Source organism: Penicillium expansum (assembly GCF_000769745.1).
Source record: "Penicillium expansum strain MD-8 chromosome Unknown contig268, whole genome shotgun sequence".
NCBI classification, from domain to species: Eukaryota; Fungi; Ascomycota; class Eurotiomycetes; order Eurotiales; family Aspergillaceae; genus Penicillium; species Penicillium expansum.
Window position 1 is genome coordinate 928,520 of NW_015971324.1, and position 18,504 is coordinate 947,023.

General features: G+C 46.8%; 7 protein-coding genes across 7 annotated transcripts; 4 read left to right on the plus strand and 3 right to left on the minus strand.

The window, feature by feature from the left end:
* Positions 1-681: 681 nt before the first annotated feature.
* On the plus strand, positions 682-3,660 carry PEX2_080420 (Major facilitator superfamily domain, general substrate transporter; the record flags this gene model as incomplete). Its single annotated transcript, XM_016745312.1, has 8 exons — positions 682-992; positions 1,053-2,039; positions 2,099-2,230; positions 2,282-2,444; positions 2,585-2,621; positions 2,880-3,327; positions 3,378-3,531; positions 3,604-3,660. The coding sequence occupies 8 exons, from the start codon at positions 682-684 to the stop codon at positions 3,658-3,660; spliced, it is 2,289 nt and encodes a 762-aa protein (XP_016598230.1).
* A 1,926-nt stretch (positions 3,661-5,586) lies between these two features.
* On the plus strand, positions 5,587-6,318 carry PEX2_080430 (heme-containing dehydratase; the record flags this gene model as incomplete). Its single annotated transcript, XM_016745313.1, has 1 exon — positions 5,587-6,318. The coding sequence occupies one exon, from the start codon at positions 5,587-5,589 to the stop codon at positions 6,316-6,318; it is 732 nt and encodes a 243-aa protein (XP_016598231.1).
* A 2,261-nt stretch (positions 6,319-8,579) lies between these two features.
* PEX2_080440 (Winged helix-turn-helix transcription repressor DNA-binding) lies at positions 8,580-9,940 on the plus strand (the record flags this gene model as incomplete). Its single annotated transcript, XM_016745314.1, has 5 exons — positions 8,580-8,759; positions 8,810-8,936; positions 9,041-9,056; positions 9,104-9,573; positions 9,627-9,940. The coding sequence occupies 5 exons, from the start codon at positions 8,580-8,582 to the stop codon at positions 9,938-9,940; spliced, it is 1,107 nt and encodes a 368-aa protein (XP_016598232.1).
* Positions 9,941-10,152: 212 nt separating this feature from the next.
* Positions 10,153-11,145, minus strand: PEX2_080450 (uncharacterized protein; the record flags this gene model as incomplete). The annotated part of the gene is made up of 2 exons (XM_016745315.1): positions 10,153-10,553; positions 10,608-11,145. 2 exons carry the CDS (start codon positions 11,143-11,145, stop codon positions 10,153-10,155), a joined length of 939 nt encoding a protein of 312 aa, XP_016598233.1.
* A 2,424-nt stretch (positions 11,146-13,569) lies between these two features.
* PEX2_080460 (glycoside hydrolase family 71 protein) lies at positions 13,570-15,623 on the plus strand (the record flags this gene model as incomplete). Its single annotated transcript, XM_016745316.1, has 6 exons — positions 13,570-13,619; positions 13,695-14,212; positions 14,261-14,486; positions 14,560-15,017; positions 15,072-15,429; positions 15,488-15,623. The coding sequence occupies 6 exons, from the start codon at positions 13,570-13,572 to the stop codon at positions 15,621-15,623; spliced, it is 1,746 nt and encodes a 581-aa protein (XP_016598234.1).
* A 297-nt stretch (positions 15,624-15,920) lies between these two features.
* PEX2_080470 (uncharacterized protein) lies at positions 15,921-16,666 on the minus strand (the record flags this gene model as incomplete). Its single annotated transcript, XM_016745317.1, has 3 exons — positions 15,921-16,293; positions 16,358-16,497; positions 16,547-16,666. 3 exons carry the CDS (start codon positions 16,664-16,666, stop codon positions 15,921-15,923), a joined length of 633 nt encoding a protein of 210 aa, XP_016598235.1.
* Positions 16,667-17,093: 427 nt separating this feature from the next.
* Positions 17,094-18,364, minus strand: PEX2_080480 (mandelate racemase/muconate lactonizing enzyme family protein; the record flags this gene model as incomplete). Its single annotated transcript, XM_016745318.1, has 3 exons — positions 17,094-17,847; positions 17,911-18,132; positions 18,189-18,364. 3 exons carry the CDS (start codon positions 18,362-18,364, stop codon positions 17,094-17,096), a joined length of 1,152 nt encoding a protein of 383 aa, XP_016598236.1.
* Between the last annotated feature and the right edge of the window lie 140 nt (positions 18,365-18,504).

Here is an 18,504-nt window from a genome sequence, read left to right on the forward strand (position 1 = left end):
CGATATCACTATCTTCGTTGAGCAAAGGGAAGAGAGCCAGCGAGGACTTGAGGGAAATTGTTTATCATATAGTTACATAGTGAGCGTATGCTGTACATAGTGGAACTGGGTCCCGATCTCCGTCCCGACGGCTTCGGCTCGGGAGACATGCCAAACCGGCTTCACATTGCCAGTTGGGAGGTCTGAGAGCAGTCCATAATATAGAAATGGTGTCATTATTGATTATTTTAGCATAAAACTAAAGAAGATATTGAAGAGTTTTCCTGCGCCTGAGACAAACTTGATAACGGTTATGGTCGGCTGTCATCGGTAGAGCAGGTCACAGCGGCTGTTAGCCACATCTCCGATCCTAGCCGAGCCCGACATGATCTCTAACTGGCCACTGACTTACACTGTCAAGGCACTGCGACTGGATAGTGGATATTTCAAGCACTTCAAGCCACAGCGGAAAGGTATGGATCTTCTAAAGGTGATTTTTTGCCCTAGTTGAGGTCACTTTGCCGCAATGAGGGCCCATTTTACAATGGATCAAGGATTAGGCCGAAGACTAGGAAGAAAAAATGTGATCAATGGGCCGAGCGAAATGGGGACATATACTGCGTTCTCTTCCTCGACTAGAGGCTTGTATATTCCCACACAAACACTCAGTTTAATCCCAAAACCTTGATATGATAGCACACAATGGAGCATCTCAACCAACATCCAGACAAATATGAGCCAGAAGTCGACTACCCGATTGACTCCCAAAGCCATGAATCTGACGACACAATTGAAGAAATCAACTCACTCGAGCTTACCCGTATCAATACCTATCGACTGCAACAGAAGACAACGGTAGGTTCCACAAGAGGACCTACTCCCCGTGACAGATGGCTTCCTATGGGTGCCAACAAAGATTATCCCCCTCTACTCCCAGATTCTGAGAACTATGTCGTGGAGTTTGATGGAGCCAATGATCCCTTACATCCATACAATTGGTCTACACCTAGGCGGTATGTTCATTATCATTCCACCCTGTCTATATCAAGATAGACTTGCTAATAACCTAACAGAATCATGTTAGTTTGTATCCTATGTTATGGTACCTTCGCCGGATCGTTTACCAGCGCTGTCTTCTCGGCTGCTATCCATGGCTTTAGCAAGGAGTTCAACACAAGTACCGAAATTGGCTCACTTGGCGTGACACTCTATGTGCTTGGATTCGCAGCAGGACCAACAATTTGGGCACCAGGATCAGAGCTGATCGGCAGACGTTGGCCACTATCTCTCGGACTTTTCGGATGTGCTATCTTCACAATAGCATGTGCAGTTGCCAAAGATATACAGACTGTCATGATCTGCCGTTTCTTTGCTGGTCTGTTCTCAGCCAGTCCTATTTCAGTCGTTCCCGCCGTCTTTGCAGACTTGTTCAACAATACACAACGGGGTGTCGTCATGTCTATTTTCTGCATGGCGGTGTTCATCGGGCCCTTTTCGGCTCCGTTTGTGGGTGGCTTCATTGCCATGAGCCCTTTGGGTTGGAGGTGGACGATGTATATCTCTGCAATCATGGTCTTCATAGGGTTTCTCCTAGTCTTTGTCTTCCTCGACGAGACTTACGCTCCAGTTATCCTTGTCCGCAAGGCGGCTACCCTCCGCCGACAGACTCGCAATTGGGGCATCCATGCAAAGCAAGATGAAGTGGAAGTGGATCTCACGGAGCTTCTGCGGAACAACTTTGCCCGACCCATTATAATGTTGATCACGGAGCCCATACTGCTTCTGGTCTCATTGTACATCTCCTTCGTCTATGGCCTCATCTATGCTCTGTTAGGAGCATACCCTGTTGTCTTCCAAGGCGTTTACGGAATGAGTATGGGTGTCGGTGGACTTGCGTTTATCGGCCTCATCATAGGTGAACTTCTTGGCGGTGTTTATATCCTCCTGATACAGGGTTCATACAAGGCGAAGCTGGCGGCAAACGGTGATAAGCCTATCCCTGAATGGCGCCTTCCCCCTGCGATTATAGGAGCTGTGTCATTTGCAGGAGGGATGTTTTGGTGAGTACTCTTCTTGAACATTTTAAAAATTTATTGTGTTCGGAGCTAATACCCGATAGGTTCGGCTGGACCGGATACACTTCATCCATTCACTGGATGGCTCCTGTAGCTTCAGGGCTCCTCACCGGAGTGGGGATCTTCTTGATCTTCCTGCAGTGCTTCAATTATATCGTTGACTGCTACCCTTCGTTGTATGTTACCTTGCCTTTTCTGTGAAAACGAGTGACTAACCCAATTGACAGGGCTGCATCTACTATCGCCGCGAACACAATCTTACGATCAGCTATTGGCTGCTCGTTCCCACTATTCTCCCGGCAAATGATGGAAAACCTAGGAGTGCAATGGGCAGGAACATTGCTTGGATGTCTCGCAATCGTGATGATTCCCATTCCTGTTCTGTTCAAGGTATACGGTCCATGGCTGCGAGAGAGAAGTAAACTGGCATGCTCGCCGGTTTATGATGTTGAAAAGAAACGTTATGATGTCTGAAAGATATGAATTCATGTAATAGAGTTAATATACCCCAATTTTGTTTTGAATATTAGATCAAGTACACCCAAGGATACATGGATGTCGTGATTAGTTAGTCAGGTAATTATATATTCATGCGCCTTGATTATATATTCATGCGCCTTGTTCGTGAAGCACAATTTTGTTTATCGACACAAATGACGTCACTCATCTAATCAACCCACCGATCCATAGATCGATCGCGATTGCACCTAGCACTTCGCGAGAATCCCACAATCTCTCTGGCACCCCTGCACTGCTCTCGACCGTCAACATCTTTCGGATTCACAATGGAATTCCCTACCAATAAAAAAATAATTTTCGGTCCAGATTGGGACCTCAATCGCTGGACTTCCTCCGATGACCGCGTCCGTGGTGGATCATCGGTGTCAAATCTCGAGCCTACTGCCCAAGGGGTACTTTTTCACGGAAATCTCGACATTGAGACACTCGGTGGTGCCGGTTTTGCTTCACAACGCACGGTCGGAGACGAACAAAGATGGGACCTTAGCGGATACGACGGTGTTGAGCTGCACATTATTCCATCGGACGGAAATCGATACACTTTCTCCTTGACAGACGAAATCTCACAACGGAGGCCTGATGGTCGTGAACAAAGCGCTCTTGTCTGGGAATATGATTTCTGCACGAGTGAGACAGGGCGCGAAGTGCGTCTGTCATGGAAGGATCTGAAACCGACATATCGGGGGAAGCCGGTAGAAGATGCGAGGCCGTTGGACTTGTCGCGTATAAAAAGGGTTCGGATCATGATTCGAAGGTGAGCTCTATATCAAGGGATGTCAGAAAATGGGCGCTAATTTTTAATAGTTTCTTCGGAGCACAACAAGGCGACTTTAGCCTGAATATTCAATCTATCGGAGTGTTCCGCGAGAGCTACCTTGATAACCCTAATGTCACAAAGGAGTCTATCGACGGTGGTGATGAGCAAACCGAACCGAAGGAAGCTAGACTGAAGAAAAGCTGGTTTCCGTGTTGTTGCTCATTGTTCTGACCTTATGGTCTTTCCAAATGAAATATAACTGATCCGGAAAGAATTGCACCATTGATCTCCCGCAGCTACTGGCATGCCATCAATTCAACCTTTGATTGACTTCGGGGGATTTGAACCCTATGGATAATCCAATTGGATTCTCACTCCATGTTTAAGTTGGATATAGGAACGAAGAAGATTAGAGAGACTGCAGAACAAAAGAGTCACCGGGAGAATTCCTGAGGTGACTATCCTCTACTATATATACACCCTAGAGTAAAGTATTAAAATTCCAGACCCTTTGACTGGTTTTCGACGTTACTGATGAAATTATAACCATACTATAACTATTCCTCCACATTTGTCACAGCTGTCTCCGTGTCAGATTGAACCATCTTTTTTACTTTCCTGCACACATTAAGCGACATAAGATCAGGGCGGCTGTAGTGACCCGTGGCATCTGCAAAAATCTTAGTCGCCACAATTTGGTTCATGTCAAGGTCTGCATAGATTAAGCCCTCAGTGGTGCTGTCAATGGGCTCAGTCAACCTCCTCCCGTCGGGACCAAAGACTGCAGAGCTACCTCCTCCTGGAGAAGACATCAGGATCCCCCCGCTCGTATTCATTGCCTTCACTCCCTTTTCAGTAATTACGGCCGTGCAATGGAGAACAAAGCTTTGCGACTCCACGGCGTATGTCTGTGATAAACTATGACAGCCTAGGAATTATGTCAGCGTGCAAATTGCGAGAATAGGAAATGATATACTGATTTACCTTCGGCAGACATAGACCAGAGATCAGCCTTTCCAGTATGAGGAGTCAGGCTTGGCCATGCGGAGACATGAATGTCTTCTCCCTGAGATATCATGAAATACTTCAGTAGTGGCTGGATGTGCTCCCAGCAAGAGAGCGCTCCCACACGCCAAAAGGGCAGCTCCACAACACTAGAGAAACATTCTCCGGAGGCATCTCCAAAAATGGTACGCTCCATATGGGTAGGCTTCATCTTTCGCCGGTGTGACTTGATCTCCCCGTCACCGCCAATCATTACTTGGGCGATATAGACTGAGTTGTTGTCATTCTCGGAAAACCCAAGTGATACCGCAATCGAGTGACTCTTAGCGCATTCCTGAATTTGGTTCATCTCTGGAGAATCGAGAGTGATGGAGTTCTTGATGTATGCCACATTTAACTCGACATCGAGCAACCGGCTCCTGGGACGATTAATTTTACTAAGGTGTATCGTATAGAGGTTTCAACTGAACTTACCAGATCCATCATGGATATCCAGGAATCCAGCACTCTGGAAAGGCTATCAATTTGGCGCCATTCTGGGCAGCCTCTGCGATGAGGCTACAGGTCTTCACAACGCCAGCTGCTAGATCCAGCCACTCTGGCTCGGCCTGGGTCACTGCCACACGAGTCGTTTTTGATGACATCGTGAAGAATGATTTTTCATTCTAGTAAAAATGAAAAGATTAGAAAATACTGGGTCATGGTATCTTTATAGTTTCTTCTCCCCTTTTGTCCCCTCACCCTGGAATCCTGCAGGGAAAAAACCCCGCATTAGGGACTTTTTCCGCCATTTATACAATAACACATATATTAATTGGTTAATTATAGGTTTCCTTCAGCTGATTGACTAATGGAGTCTGCGGAGGCAATCATCAAAGCCTGAAGAATCTTGGTTGAATAACGTTTCGCTACCTTTTTTCTACCGAGGACTACCGTCTGAAAACATCGAAGAAAACACCAAGTGGACTGTGCAATTTCTAATGATGAACCTTTTGTTATTTCCATCTTCGGCATCCAATACCCTAGCGGAGAGGCAAATGAAGATCAGCAACGTCACACAAACGATTTTAACGCACTCGTGAACGAGAAGCCCGCATTTGTGTACCGGTTAATGCAAGATGGATGTGGTTCTATTTCTCACGGAAAGACTTTCGTCTGGCTCGCCTATTTGGATCCCATGGAGACTACGAAACGTGGTGGGAGCAGGAAGATGTCTCTCACTTTTGGAACGACCTTCCCTGTGAGTCCGGAATGTGGAGGGAAGTGTTGACACCTTCTCCTCGGCGAAGCCAGTATGGAATCAACCAGCCTCATGAGAACGGAATGGGCCAATTTGGCACCATAGTTTCCCTCGGTGAGAAATCCGGTTATTGGGGATGCTATCGCCACCGAATGGCTGATTCTGCTATTGATAAATTCAAATCACCAACTCCGGACTCGGAGCCAACTTGCCTTCGAACTCAATTGAACGCCAGTCGTTCTGGCCGAATACACCACGTTGACTTCCCTGACAACCTCTGCTTTGTGGTAGAGGGTCAGGACCACTCTCAATTATCAGCCGAAGAGCGCGAGCATTGGTTCACCAATTTTGACGGCTCTGTCAACCAGTGGGTCAAGGATCTTGTGGATTCTGGACCCGAGGCGGGGATCCTTGATGCTCGATTGTGCTATGAGCCTGGTAGCGGCACATTTTGGGGTTCCGAGCCTCGGGCTCTGAACGCTCTTAACTACAACAAGAAGGTTCATTTGTTCTATTTCAAAGACTTGGGCTATATGGAGCGGATTGGCTGCCTTAACAAGGGACATGTTGACCCGAGAAAGCGCTTTCTTGAGTCATATGGGCCTGGAGGAGAAATCAATGAGGGGAAGATCAGCCTGTTGGTAGAGACAGTGGTTTTGAAAGCGGATGAGGTGGATTGTGAATATATTGGCTATGTCGAAGGCACTGGTTTCATGTCGACAAGCCCTCAATCTTCAATTTGAATGTCAATGGCGCAAAGAATCTTCCTCGCTGCTGACTGTATATCGCTGACCTATCGAATAAGGCGTAGACATGGTACGGAAATCCGCCCGAGACAGAATCTGTGATGGCTAGATAGGTATACCGTGTCAGATCATCTGCCATCATGATTCTACTCTAAGAGCCACGAAACGGATTCAATTGTGGGAAATGTGGGTTCCCCTCGTTCTCCCGTCGAGGCTCCTGGAATATATGGAACTCTGTGGTCTTGTGTATTCCAACATGCTCTAATATTTTCTCCTGACTGGAATGATGGTTGCCTTCTCGGTCAACTTGTGGCTCGGTGTGGGTGGCAAACAACGAAGCATCTGGGGCACGACGGACAAGGAGGATTGGCTTCTGTCGAGAGGCCGACTCCGAGCGTGTGTACGCCGAACTCTTGCGGGATCGCTGAAGCACGACTGAGTAGGACTGTCGGAGGGTAGGCAATGAGGCGCAGATGATAATAATGTACATCTAATCGTCCTCATGAGCTAGAGTTACCTGGGCAGTACAGGGGTACTTACCTCGATTCTGAATTTTATCAACCTTTGTTAACAATTTCTTTAAAAAAAAGGATACATGACTTACGTATACCACATAGTAATGTCGGTCCATGACCTTATACGTGCTTAGTCGGCGTTCTCAGTGAAATAGAAGTTGAGGAATACCCACTGGTGATGTCGGCATGGACAGGAAGGTTCTTGAGCAGAATGCATTTGACCAGCGTGGCCGCCGCCGCACTGTTAAGTCAGCCCAATGCCTCTGACGTGTGGTAAAAAGAGTGAGAATCAAGATACTGGCTCCCATGATGGAGATAATTGCGACCTTCATTTTAAAGGCGAGCTGAACGTGCCAAAAGATGTAAGACGGGAAAACTGCGAGAGCCAGATCGTTGAACGCGTTGAAAGGCTGCCTGGGATGTCCTGGCAATCAGCTGAAAGTTGAGACTGAAGCAGGAGCCATCTACCTTTGGGTTCTAGATACGTTCTGGGGGTTGGCAGAATCCAATGATGACCACGATGGCGAGCACATTTCACGCTATTGAGACAGCATTCATGATGTATAAGAACCATCGGCGCGGCGCAGATGCAGCTTGTCCCATGAGCCGGAGCAGAAAGATAGTTACGCCCATCTTACCAGTTGTGGTGCTGATAACAGAGAAGTTGGGTGCTATGACTGTGTACTTGATCGCCTGAACTTGCCAGTACGCATCTGGAATGTCGCTCAAATGGCGTCCCAGTCCATATGAAACTGCGACTTGGACCAAAGAGGGGCATACCGGAGCATTTGCCAGAGACAGAGCGATGAAGAAGTCATCCCAACCAGCACGCCGCAGAGCCACCACACGTGTGTACAACCGCACATCGACACTGTTGTGATATTGACGCCGTGATGGCTCATTGCGTTGAGTCGACTTTCTGATCATCACCACTTGAGGGCCTAAAAGAGGATGGGAACCCTCATGCAGCGGCCTCGATGATCGCGAAGCATACCCCTTATTCATGTATGCTCATATTAGCAAAACCCTGCTTTCGCACGCGACAGGGTGGTCACACATACTGAAAACTCCATCCCTGTTATTAATCGGCCACTCCACAGTCGAGTAAGTGAGAAAGTCCTATTGGCTTGAAAAAGCGATAGCGGATCTCGGTACTCCGTAGGGCGGTCCGAGACGGGAAGTCAACTGTAGCGTTCTCCACTTCATCATTTCGTCCCGTTATTACTCGAACGTTTCGGAGCCCTAGGATGGTGGACCCAGTGCCATTGGCGAACAGTGCGTTTTCTTTGTTGGCATATCTGGAATCCCATCTACAAAGGAGATCGATATGTACATGATGACCTCATAGGGTTGAGTCTAAATTCTGTCCTGGGAGTGAAATATTGAGCGGCAAATCTGTGGATGCGACGTCCGACAATCTTTCGCGCTTGAAATGATCATCCAGACGCGGTCTATCGCTGACTTTCACTACCCTTGCTAGGAGGCTTGGGGTTAGAAACCCGAGTATCACTACTCGACCAAACATACCACAGCGCGGTTTATCCACTTTCTCATTTTAATTGATGACTAGTGCAGGCATCCAAAAAGGGGGAAGACAAGTGAAGGGCTAAGTAATCCTAGGATTACCGCCGTCAAGTTTCGTACCCCAAATTTTACTTTTGGGTGTTATTCTACATCTTTGTTTCCAGTCGCAACAATCCCCCTTGTATACACATTGTTACGTCTCTACTCAGAATACCTAATATGGCGGCTATTGCGTCCACTGAGTCAATTGACAAGCTGCAGTATCAAGTTACGGAGTCACTGGGGGCTTTCCGAACTCAACGAGAAGAGACAGATCGCGTCGCCGCCCTGAAGGCAGCGCAGAGACTGGTAAATGCACTACAGAAACCGCAGGATTCGGTCTATCACCTGGCCTATTCCGTAATTATTCAATAATTCAGGGCGATTATATTGGTGCTAATTAAGTCTAGCCTACTCATGCCATGTGCGTGCGCATTGCCCTCGACATGGATATATTCGCAACACTGACGGAGCGTGATGGGCCCGTGTCGCTAGATGAGCTGGCAGCCGTGAAGAACGCCAGTCCGATCCTGGTTGGTATGCTGTTATCTATTAGATCATCTGTATTGTAAAGGTGACTGACTATGCGCCGTCTGGATAGAGCGAGTTTTGCGTGTCTTAGTCGGAATTGAATATGTTAGCGAATACGATACACGCGTCTATATTGCCAATACAATGACGCGCTAGCTAACTGACCGACTTAGTATTTTGGTGATCAAGTTTATATTCGATGTTGGCATGCCGACTCTTGCCAAAGTCCCCGAGTTTCTCCGCCGCCAGGAACACCGAAACCCAGAGGGTGCCACTACAGGCCCACTACAATTCGCCGAGAAGATTGACGAGTCGATCTGGACTTGGCTGCCACAAAATCCAGAGAAGCTTGATTCTTGCAATACATTCATGGAGGGTGACTGTGGCGCGCGACCCAGTTGGCTTGAGTGGTTCCCGGTGGAAGAACGTCTTCTATGTGACACTCATCCTGATGCGGAGACACTTATGGTAGATGTCGCAGGGGGCCGAGGACATGACCTCGCAGCATTTGCGACACGGTATCCGGATGTGCCAGGGCGCTTAATACTCGAAGATCTGCCACATGTTTTGGAAGAGAGTACTATAGACGCGGAGCGTATTGAAAAACAACCATTTGACTTGTTTAAACCACAACCTATTCATGGTAAGTTTCGTACTCTTCTACGTGATTTGGATGATAATTAACATAGGTTCCAGGAGCTCGCATTTATTATATGAAATTCATTCTCCATGATTGGTCCGACGAGGAGAATCATGCCATCCTTACTCAGCTGGCTGGTGCAATGAAGCAAGGTTACTCGAAACTGATCATCGAAGAGTTTGTGCTGGCAGATCGCGATGGTGCTATGTTACCGGCGATGTGGGATTGGGAAATGATGATTTTCTGTAACAGTATGGAGCGGTCCCAGTCCCATTGGACTCGCTTGCTAAAGGGAGCCGGTTTCCAAGTTATCAAGTTCTGGGCACCGCCTGGCGATGGGCAAGGCATTATCGAAGCCGAACTCAAATAGTGCAAAGGCAGATTTTTCGGTGTATCATAATAAAGCAGGTATAAACCGTTCTAGGTTCTTAATAGAAGATTGGTCGAACAATTATGCAAGTAGAATTGTATCTTTTTTTTTTAACTCTATCAATCAATGATAACGTTTCTAACAGATCAACGAAGAACACCCCAACCCCGAAAGCAATGTGAACGCTCGAATATCAAAGCAAATTTGACACTTCAAACCAAAGGCATATGCTGCTCATTACTGTATGCTCGCGGTGTCTGAGATCGAGTAGATGATTGACCCGCCGTGGTTTGAGATGTTGTGGAGGTGTTGTGACTGTGACCGTGATAATTTGACACCGACGGGTCACTTCGCGCTGGGAAATATTCCGTGTCCGGCTTGTTGGTGAACATCATTGAGGAGCGATTAAGCTCGAGATCAGTGGCAGAATTGTGTTTCGCAGCCACAAGGGGGATCTTCGAGTACGACTGACTGGACTCCAGCTCCTTCCTAGCTGCAATTCGTCGTGCCCTTGCTTTATTACGCAGACAGTAAAGCAGGCTGAGGCCGCCAAATAGCGAGATCATACAACAGCCAAATACAATTGCTGCTATGTTACCCCTGCGGTTCCATTCTAGGTATTGTCAGTACGATGGAAGGTTTCGGCTTGATGGATTTAGAGACTCACCGTCTAGCTCCGCTGTGGAACTGCTCGTTGCAGTTGCAGTTGCAGTACTTGTTGTCGTTGAGGCGCTGCTTGTTGTCGTTGAGGAGCTGGTAGTCGAGGTGGTAGATGTAGAAGTTGTGGATGATGAGGTTGCAGATGTTGATGTTGCAGATGTTGTGGTTGTAGATGTTGAGGAGGTTGAGCTTGAGGTTGAGGTTTCAGATGTGGAGGTTGCGGTTGTAGATGTCGTAGATGTCGTTGAAGTAGATGTCTCCGATGTGGTTGTATCGGTTGTTGTTGCATCGGTTGTGGTTGTATCGCTGGTGGTATCCGTGGATGTAGTAGAGTCGGTTGTCGTTGTGGTATCTCTGGCTTGGAGTATCACATCATATCCGCGTTTCCCGTAGAGATGCGCCGCCTCCGTTGGCTTTGAGACTGCCCATAAATCCTCCACGGATGTCGTTGTGGCTGAAATCCATGATGTGGTTTCGGAGGTATAGGGGTGACCGAGCACCCGAGAGCACAGCACTGTGCACAGTGCAAATATTGAAAGCTGCATGATGTTGCAGTCAAGGCAATGGAAGAGCAATATTTTGGACAAAAAAGAGAAATAACATTTTCGAAAGAGGATTAGAATACTTTAAGAATGGTTTCGGCATTTGATAGAATCGAAAAAAGGCCACGCGGTATAATTAGCCTGACGGGTAAGACAATTTCCCTATCAATCTATTGTCTAATTATGCTGCTATGGTTTAGTGCTTGAATTTTGTAATAAGCGTTGTGGAATCAGCCAGTGGATAGCCGGTGGAGAAGGTTTAGTTGAACTGCACACGCATATGCCGCGCGGCATACCGCAAGGCTGATTTCATGCTTCAATAATATGTCGATATCTCCAAGGCTGATTTGTGTTTATAACATTTAACAGAAATTTCGATCATTTTCATTGTCGGAATGCACACATGTTATACCTATTAAAGATAGGACCATCCCTTAATACGCTGTTATGTTGAAGTTGGAGAGAGACTCGAAAATAAGACTTGATCCACATGCCACACGACCTCTCTCTCACCTGCACTGCCTCTCATCCTTTCATAAGTCCATAATCGCGACCGCGCCTCGTTTCTATTTCTATTACTATTTTCATTTTTTTTTTCGACAAAATATGGGCAAATAGCGGAGGGTCTGACTATTTTTGGAACACGTACTGCCAAGACCCTAAGAATCGCGCCATTCCAACAAAATTTGGATGTTCAAAGGTGAGATGTTGAAATTAAAAACATGCGCTCATCATGATTATTTGTGAAGAGATTTGAAACCTAGACTGAATTATCCAAAGACCGAATGTCTTCCAAGCCTTATCTGTGTGTTGATCAAAAATATCAGACGGTAACTTGGGATTGTAGCCTGATATATCAGGCATCCAAACGTAAAAAAACCTTGGTAAAAAGGTCCACTTTTCACATGTCCAATCACAGTAATCCTAAGCATCTCGATGAAAGGACCTAGTATGTACACACTCATTGGGGATTACGTAGTATGCCTTGATAATATGCCTTGATTATATGCCTGGAACACAATATAGCAGTTGAATGCCCCTGCCCGAATACTTTCCGCTTGCCACTCAACTCCGGAGGCGCTTAATGCCGGTTCAGGAAGTGAGAGATGAAGAGCCACGTGCCAATGTCTACTAACTTGAAATCTTCCAAGTAGTCCCGGGGTTTCAAGGTTGTTTCAGTGTCTGTCACCGGCAATGACGCAAATTAATGTTATACACGCTTCCATTATGAACGGAATTGCCTTAAGTAGGTGGTATTGTGATAAGACCATGTGGCTTTGGGGTTACAATTTTCTACGGGGTGTAACCCCCGCAAATGTTACAACAATCTGCTGATTACGCCTCCATATGTAAATACCTAGGTGATATCAATTTGATATCCATTGAGTTTCCTATCTAACATACTTCCCGATGGAGCCCATCAAACCCTACTCAGGAGAACCCTTTTGGTCACACAATTAGGTATGTATGTAGTCAGCTGATATATGTGATTTTATTGCCAACCTTTTTTTCCCCGAAAAGGATATATTTGTGTCTATTTAAACAAAACTGTAAATCTTCCTTTCCATTCAGATCTCATGGTCTGGCACTTTGACTTTTTAGTCATTGCTTGCTTGATCTGGTGGGATTTTCTGTCGGCTATACAAACATTCTTCAAAAAGCAATTATTTGGTCCGTGGGTTACATTCGGGAGGTTACTGATATAATGCCGATGAGGCAAGGTTCGGGGTATCTTGGCAATGTTTTCCGGTATTTTCATATGTTCATGTTGAATTAAAATCTTAGATGTGCTACGACGTTTATCGAAATGGGTGAGGGAAACGTAAAAATTCAACCAGCGTAGCGTAAAACCAAACCGGGGCTTCAGAGATGGATTAATCCAAGAAAGTAAGAACGTTGGATACTCATTGAAAATATCATGCACGGTATCAGCGGCTCTAACCCGCTTCAAGGTGATCTTGCTTTTTGATTTCATACGGTCATCGGCATTGTACATAACATAGAACAACCACTACTACCCCTAGAAATATCCGGCGATCATCGAGAAACGCGCAATTACCCGATTTTGTGCACATTCACGCACAAAATCCAGGATTTTTCGCCCAAAGGCTTTATAACAACCACATGGTTCCTTGAAAGTAAAGCATTGATTGGGCTCGGAGAGATGGCTAACAAACATCACACTGACTGTTCAAATGATTAAACTTTATAGGTCAGCTGCTAAAAGTGCCGAGTCATCTGGTGAATCAAAGATATATTTAAGGATATGACATTTACACAAAACCGAGACAGATACTTAACAAGACCGACCCAAGTCGAACTAAGAGCAATTAGAAATCATGGCGAAGATACGACTTATTTTGGGTGTGATAACTTTACTATCTGCGATGGTTCATGCAGTGTCTACTGGAAATCATGAAATACATCATGCCAAAAGACAATCGTCGACAGACCGACTTGTCTTTGCACACTTTATGGTAAACATACGCTTAACTCCTTCCTTTGTGTGACACATACTGATTATCCGAAAAACTAAAGATTGGAATCGTTAGCAACAGAAAGAGCGCATCGGACTATGACGATGACATGAAGCGTGCTAAATCTCTGGGGATTGATGCATTTGCTTTGAACATTGGTGTAGACCCCTATACTGATCAACAACTCCAACTGGCATACGACTCGGCCGCCAACAATAACATGAAAGTCTTTCTGTCATTCGATTTCAACTGGTGGCACATTGACCAGGCCACGGCAGTTGGCCAGAAGATTGCCCAGTATGCTAGCAAGCCTGCACAACTTCTCGTTGACAACAAGGTGTTCGTTTCATCCTTCGCCGGGGATGGAATAGATGTTGCGGCATTGCGAGCTGCAGTTGGAAGATCGATCTTTTTCGCACCCAATTTCCACCCTGCTACTGGGACTGACATCTCGCCTGTTGATGGTCTGTTGAATTGGATGGCGTGGCCAAACAACGGAAACAACAAAGCTCCAACTCCAGGTCACGATGTCTCTGTTGCGGACGGAGATCGAGTATATGTCAACGCCCTTGGTGGAAAAGCTTATATTGCCCGTTAGTATTTCTGTTTCCATGGAAATTTAGTTTCTGACTATCAAGCAGCTGTATCCCCGTGGTTTTTCACACATTTCGGACCCGAGGTTTCTTATAGCAAGAATTGGAACTTCCCATCTGATCTCCTATGGTTTAACAGATGGAATGAGATCCTGGCGTTGAAACCACGATTTATCGAGATTGTGACATGGAATGACTATGGAGAGTCTCATTATATTGGTCCTTTGAACTCACCACATACTGACGATGGAGCGTCAAAATGGGTCAATGACATGTAAGAATATTCAAACACCCTTTTCAAAGCTCAAATCTCCATTTAAACCAACCCAACTAACGGATAATAACAGGCCCCATGATGGATGGCTGGACATTTCCAAACCATACATCGCTGCGTTCAAGGCAGGAGACTCATCTCCCAACAATCATATCTCATCTGACGAGTTGGTCTACTGGTATCGACCCGCACCACGTGGGGTGGACTGTGACTCTACAGATACTTGCATGGTACCAGCCAGCAATGGGAGTGGAAACTACTTCATGGGTCGTCCGGATGGCTGGCAGTCCATGGCCGATTCTGTCTTCGTTGTGTCATTACTTAAATCCCCAGCCACAGTGCAGGTCAACAGCGGCGGGACTGTCTATAATTACGACGCACCAGCAGGTGCAAGTGCAAAGGAGGTGCCGATGGGAGTTGGCGCACAAAGCTTCGCGGTCAGTCGCGATGGACAAACTATTCTGTCAGGGACCAGCTTGAAGGAGATTATTAACGGTTGCGTGTGTGGCTTGTATAACTTCAATGCCTATGGTAGGTGAAGATATTACCACTGGGCATGACCTCGCTTCTAACATTGATGGCTAGTCGGAACCCTTCCAGCAGGATTCCACGACCCCCTCCTTCAGGATGGGCTCTCTGCCTTCAAACAGGGCCTGCGTGATCAGACATGTCAACCAACTCCCTCATTAGGTACAGTGCCTCCAGCTCCTCCATCTTCAAGTTCGAGTAGTAGCTTCCCAAGTCCTCCCCCAAGTACGACAACACCCCCTGGAAAATGCTCTGCTACTCCTACCACTGTCGTGGTTACCGTTACAGTCACTCAGCCTCTGACTCCATCAGGTTCTTCCCCTCCAAGCCCAACTGGCGGTGGAAACGGTGGAGGTGGTGGAGGTGGTGGTAGGACCTGCATTGCCGGAACAGGATCCAACAACTACATTGGGCTGTGTGCCTTTTGTTGTAACTATGGTTATTGCCCACCTGGACCGTGCACTTGTACGCAGTACGGGAGTCCAGTCACGAGTCCGCCGTCAACTGGAGTTCATGGGGTGCCTCTTGTCGGCGAAGACGATTCGTATCTGGGTCTTTGCAGTTTTGCATGCGATCATGGCTATTGTCCCCCTACGGCCTGCAAAGTAGCTTGAGTACGACTTATACGAGGGCTGAGATGCAGTTCTCTCAATATATTATCGAGATGTGGATATGAAAGCATAACAGTACTTGTCATAGGCCAATGTACGTCCAAAGGTTCCAAAGGATATAGGTTTACCATGCCCTCAAACGGACTATGCAGTAAATTTCTAGGTCTTTTCAAATGGTCTTCAAGTCCAAATTAGCATTAAGCTCATTAAACTAGATTTGTAACAAATTATTTTGTGAATATTGGAACATTAAAAGGCAAGGAATGCCAGGTAAATAGAGGACCAGGCACAATCACTATAGCAAAGCTGCCAGAGCTTGAGCCGCGGCACAAGCTGGTAGAATACCAGTAGGAATTGACCTTCCAGCCACACCTGCCACGGACGTAGCGGCGATGGTGGTGGCAGCAGCAGCTATACCCGCCGCGGGGGTAGTGATCATGGTGGTAGCAGCCTGGCTACCGGTTAAACCTTCATTAGTGGTCCCGTTTGCCGTTGCCGCGACCGCGTCAGCAGTGGAAGTTATGGTAACCGGCAACAGCGTTATCTGGTCCCAACCGATGATTGAGGTGCTGGTGCCAGGCGTATTGATCCCTTTCCCGATAACAGTGTCTGTACAGGTATACGCGCCTGTCGGGAGATCGGTCATATCGCAGACAACATGGTCATATCTATAGAATTGATGAGTAATCTATGGCAACTTGTAGCAACGATTGAGGGTTGGGGTAAACGCACATGTTGTCGGATTCAGCACTTATCAAATATTCGACACTTGTTGGGGCAGCGGTCAAAAATAGGCCAGGGCCCATTCCACATTCTGTGCTATTGGTTTTTCCGACCGGGCAATTGATACTGTATGTAGTTGTTGCTGATTGCTATTCTGAATTAGTTGGGTATTTGTGCTTCGTTCCCACTGATACGAACCGCGGCCAAAACCTCACCCAACAAGGATTGAGGGTCGGCGTTTGGAATGAATAAAGACACGACGGGATAATCGACAGCAAGTCCCAGCGTTGCAAACGCCAGAAGAGGTTTCAGAATCATTATGTGCTGGTGTCTCTGTTTATATGGTGGTTGAATACAAAAGAAAAGATAGCTGGCAGGCACCGGATCATTTGGGGAGGTCAGGGGTCCTACATTAGAAGAATAAATTATCTCTCTCTTGGCGACTATCATCATCATTTTCTAAGCTTGTCGTGTTGTTACGGGATCTTCTTGCGGGTACTATTGTATATCAAGATGATGAAACTTGCATGTCATGCGGATCAGAGGCCGGCCATCATAATCCTCATCTTATCATTAACATTACAAATTGGCCCTTGAAGACAAGACGAAAATGAAAAAGAAGAAAAAGTCATATTATATCTTAGTGACTCGAATCGTGATCTTGCTTCATCTCTACTATGGTGAATGCGCTGCATGCTAAACTGAAAACACATTGATAACAGAAATGTCTACATGACCGTCATCATTACCACTCACGAATAGAACCATCTGGTCCATAGAACTCCTTGGGCTGCCAAGGCTCTGTCTCTTTGCTGATCTTCCGGACCAAGTCTTCGTCAATATCAATTCCCAAGCCGGGCTTAGACGGGGCAGCCACATATCCCTCCTTGATATCAAAGACCGTCTTATCCACCAAGTAGCTATTTAGGTCAATATCTCCTGCTTCAACATTGTAGTGCATGCCTAGAGACATCTCTTGGATGACAAAATTGGGTATCGACACGGCCACTTGGAGGGAAGCCGCCAAGGCGATCGGACCAAGAGGACAATGAGGTGCTATAGCAACATCGTAGGCCTCAGCCATGTTTGCGATACGCAGAGTTTCGGAGATACCTCCTGCGTGAGCAATATCTGGCTGTAGGATATCTACCGACGAATCCTCTAAGAACCTTTTAATATCCCATCTGGAGTATAAGCGCTCACCGAATGCGATGGGAATGGTAGTCTGCTCCGAAAGTTGCTTGATCGCTTCGGGATGCTCGCACAGCAGAGGCTCTTCGATAAATAGAGGGTGGTAAGGTTCCAGTGCCTTGGCCAGCTGCTTGGCCATAGGTCTGTGCAAGCGACCGTGGAAGTCCAGACCGGCATCAAGACCCAGAGCCTTCACCTGCTTCAATCGTTCCACGCAGGACTGTAAAACGGCGGGAGAGTCGAGCCAGTTCACATCTTCGGTAGCATTCATCTTGACGCACTTGAGGCCTTGGGCGATTCGTTCTTTCCTATTGAGAACCATCATTAGAATCTCGGTTTCTTTTTCTCTCGTTTGTTTTCTCGGAACTCACGCTGCTGCCTCAACATCACTTGGGCGATCACCTCCAATCCAGGCGTAAACTTGCACCTTCTGGCGCACCTTTCCACCCAGAAGCTCGTGGACTGGGACACCAAGCCTTCGGCCCTTCAGATCCCACAAAGCAATATCAATCCCCGATAGAGCTGACATGAATACCGGTCCACCCCGGTAGAATCCAAGCCGCCATACTGTCTGCCAAATATGTTGAATGTCACTGTCAAGGGTGGTTAGCACTTTCTCTGTGATGGAGAGCAATGGATTCAAGCATACTTTGCTTCATATCCCACAATGCGAGTGATAATTTCATCGAGTGCACCTTCGACTGCAAGGGAATGTCCTTCCAGCGTGCCTTCTCCCCAACCGAAGCGCCCCTCCTCATCGGTGACTTTAACAAACAGCCAACGGGGCTTGACACGGAAGTATTCGATGGACTTGATCTTGGCCATTGTGAGTTACGGAATGAAGTTCCCGAGAATTGTATGATCCCGAAGCTAGAGCAATAGAATTTGGGATGCAACCAAATTATATTTGAAGCTGGAGGTTCGCGACCTAACCCCACACCATGAACGCATCCCACGCGGGGTCT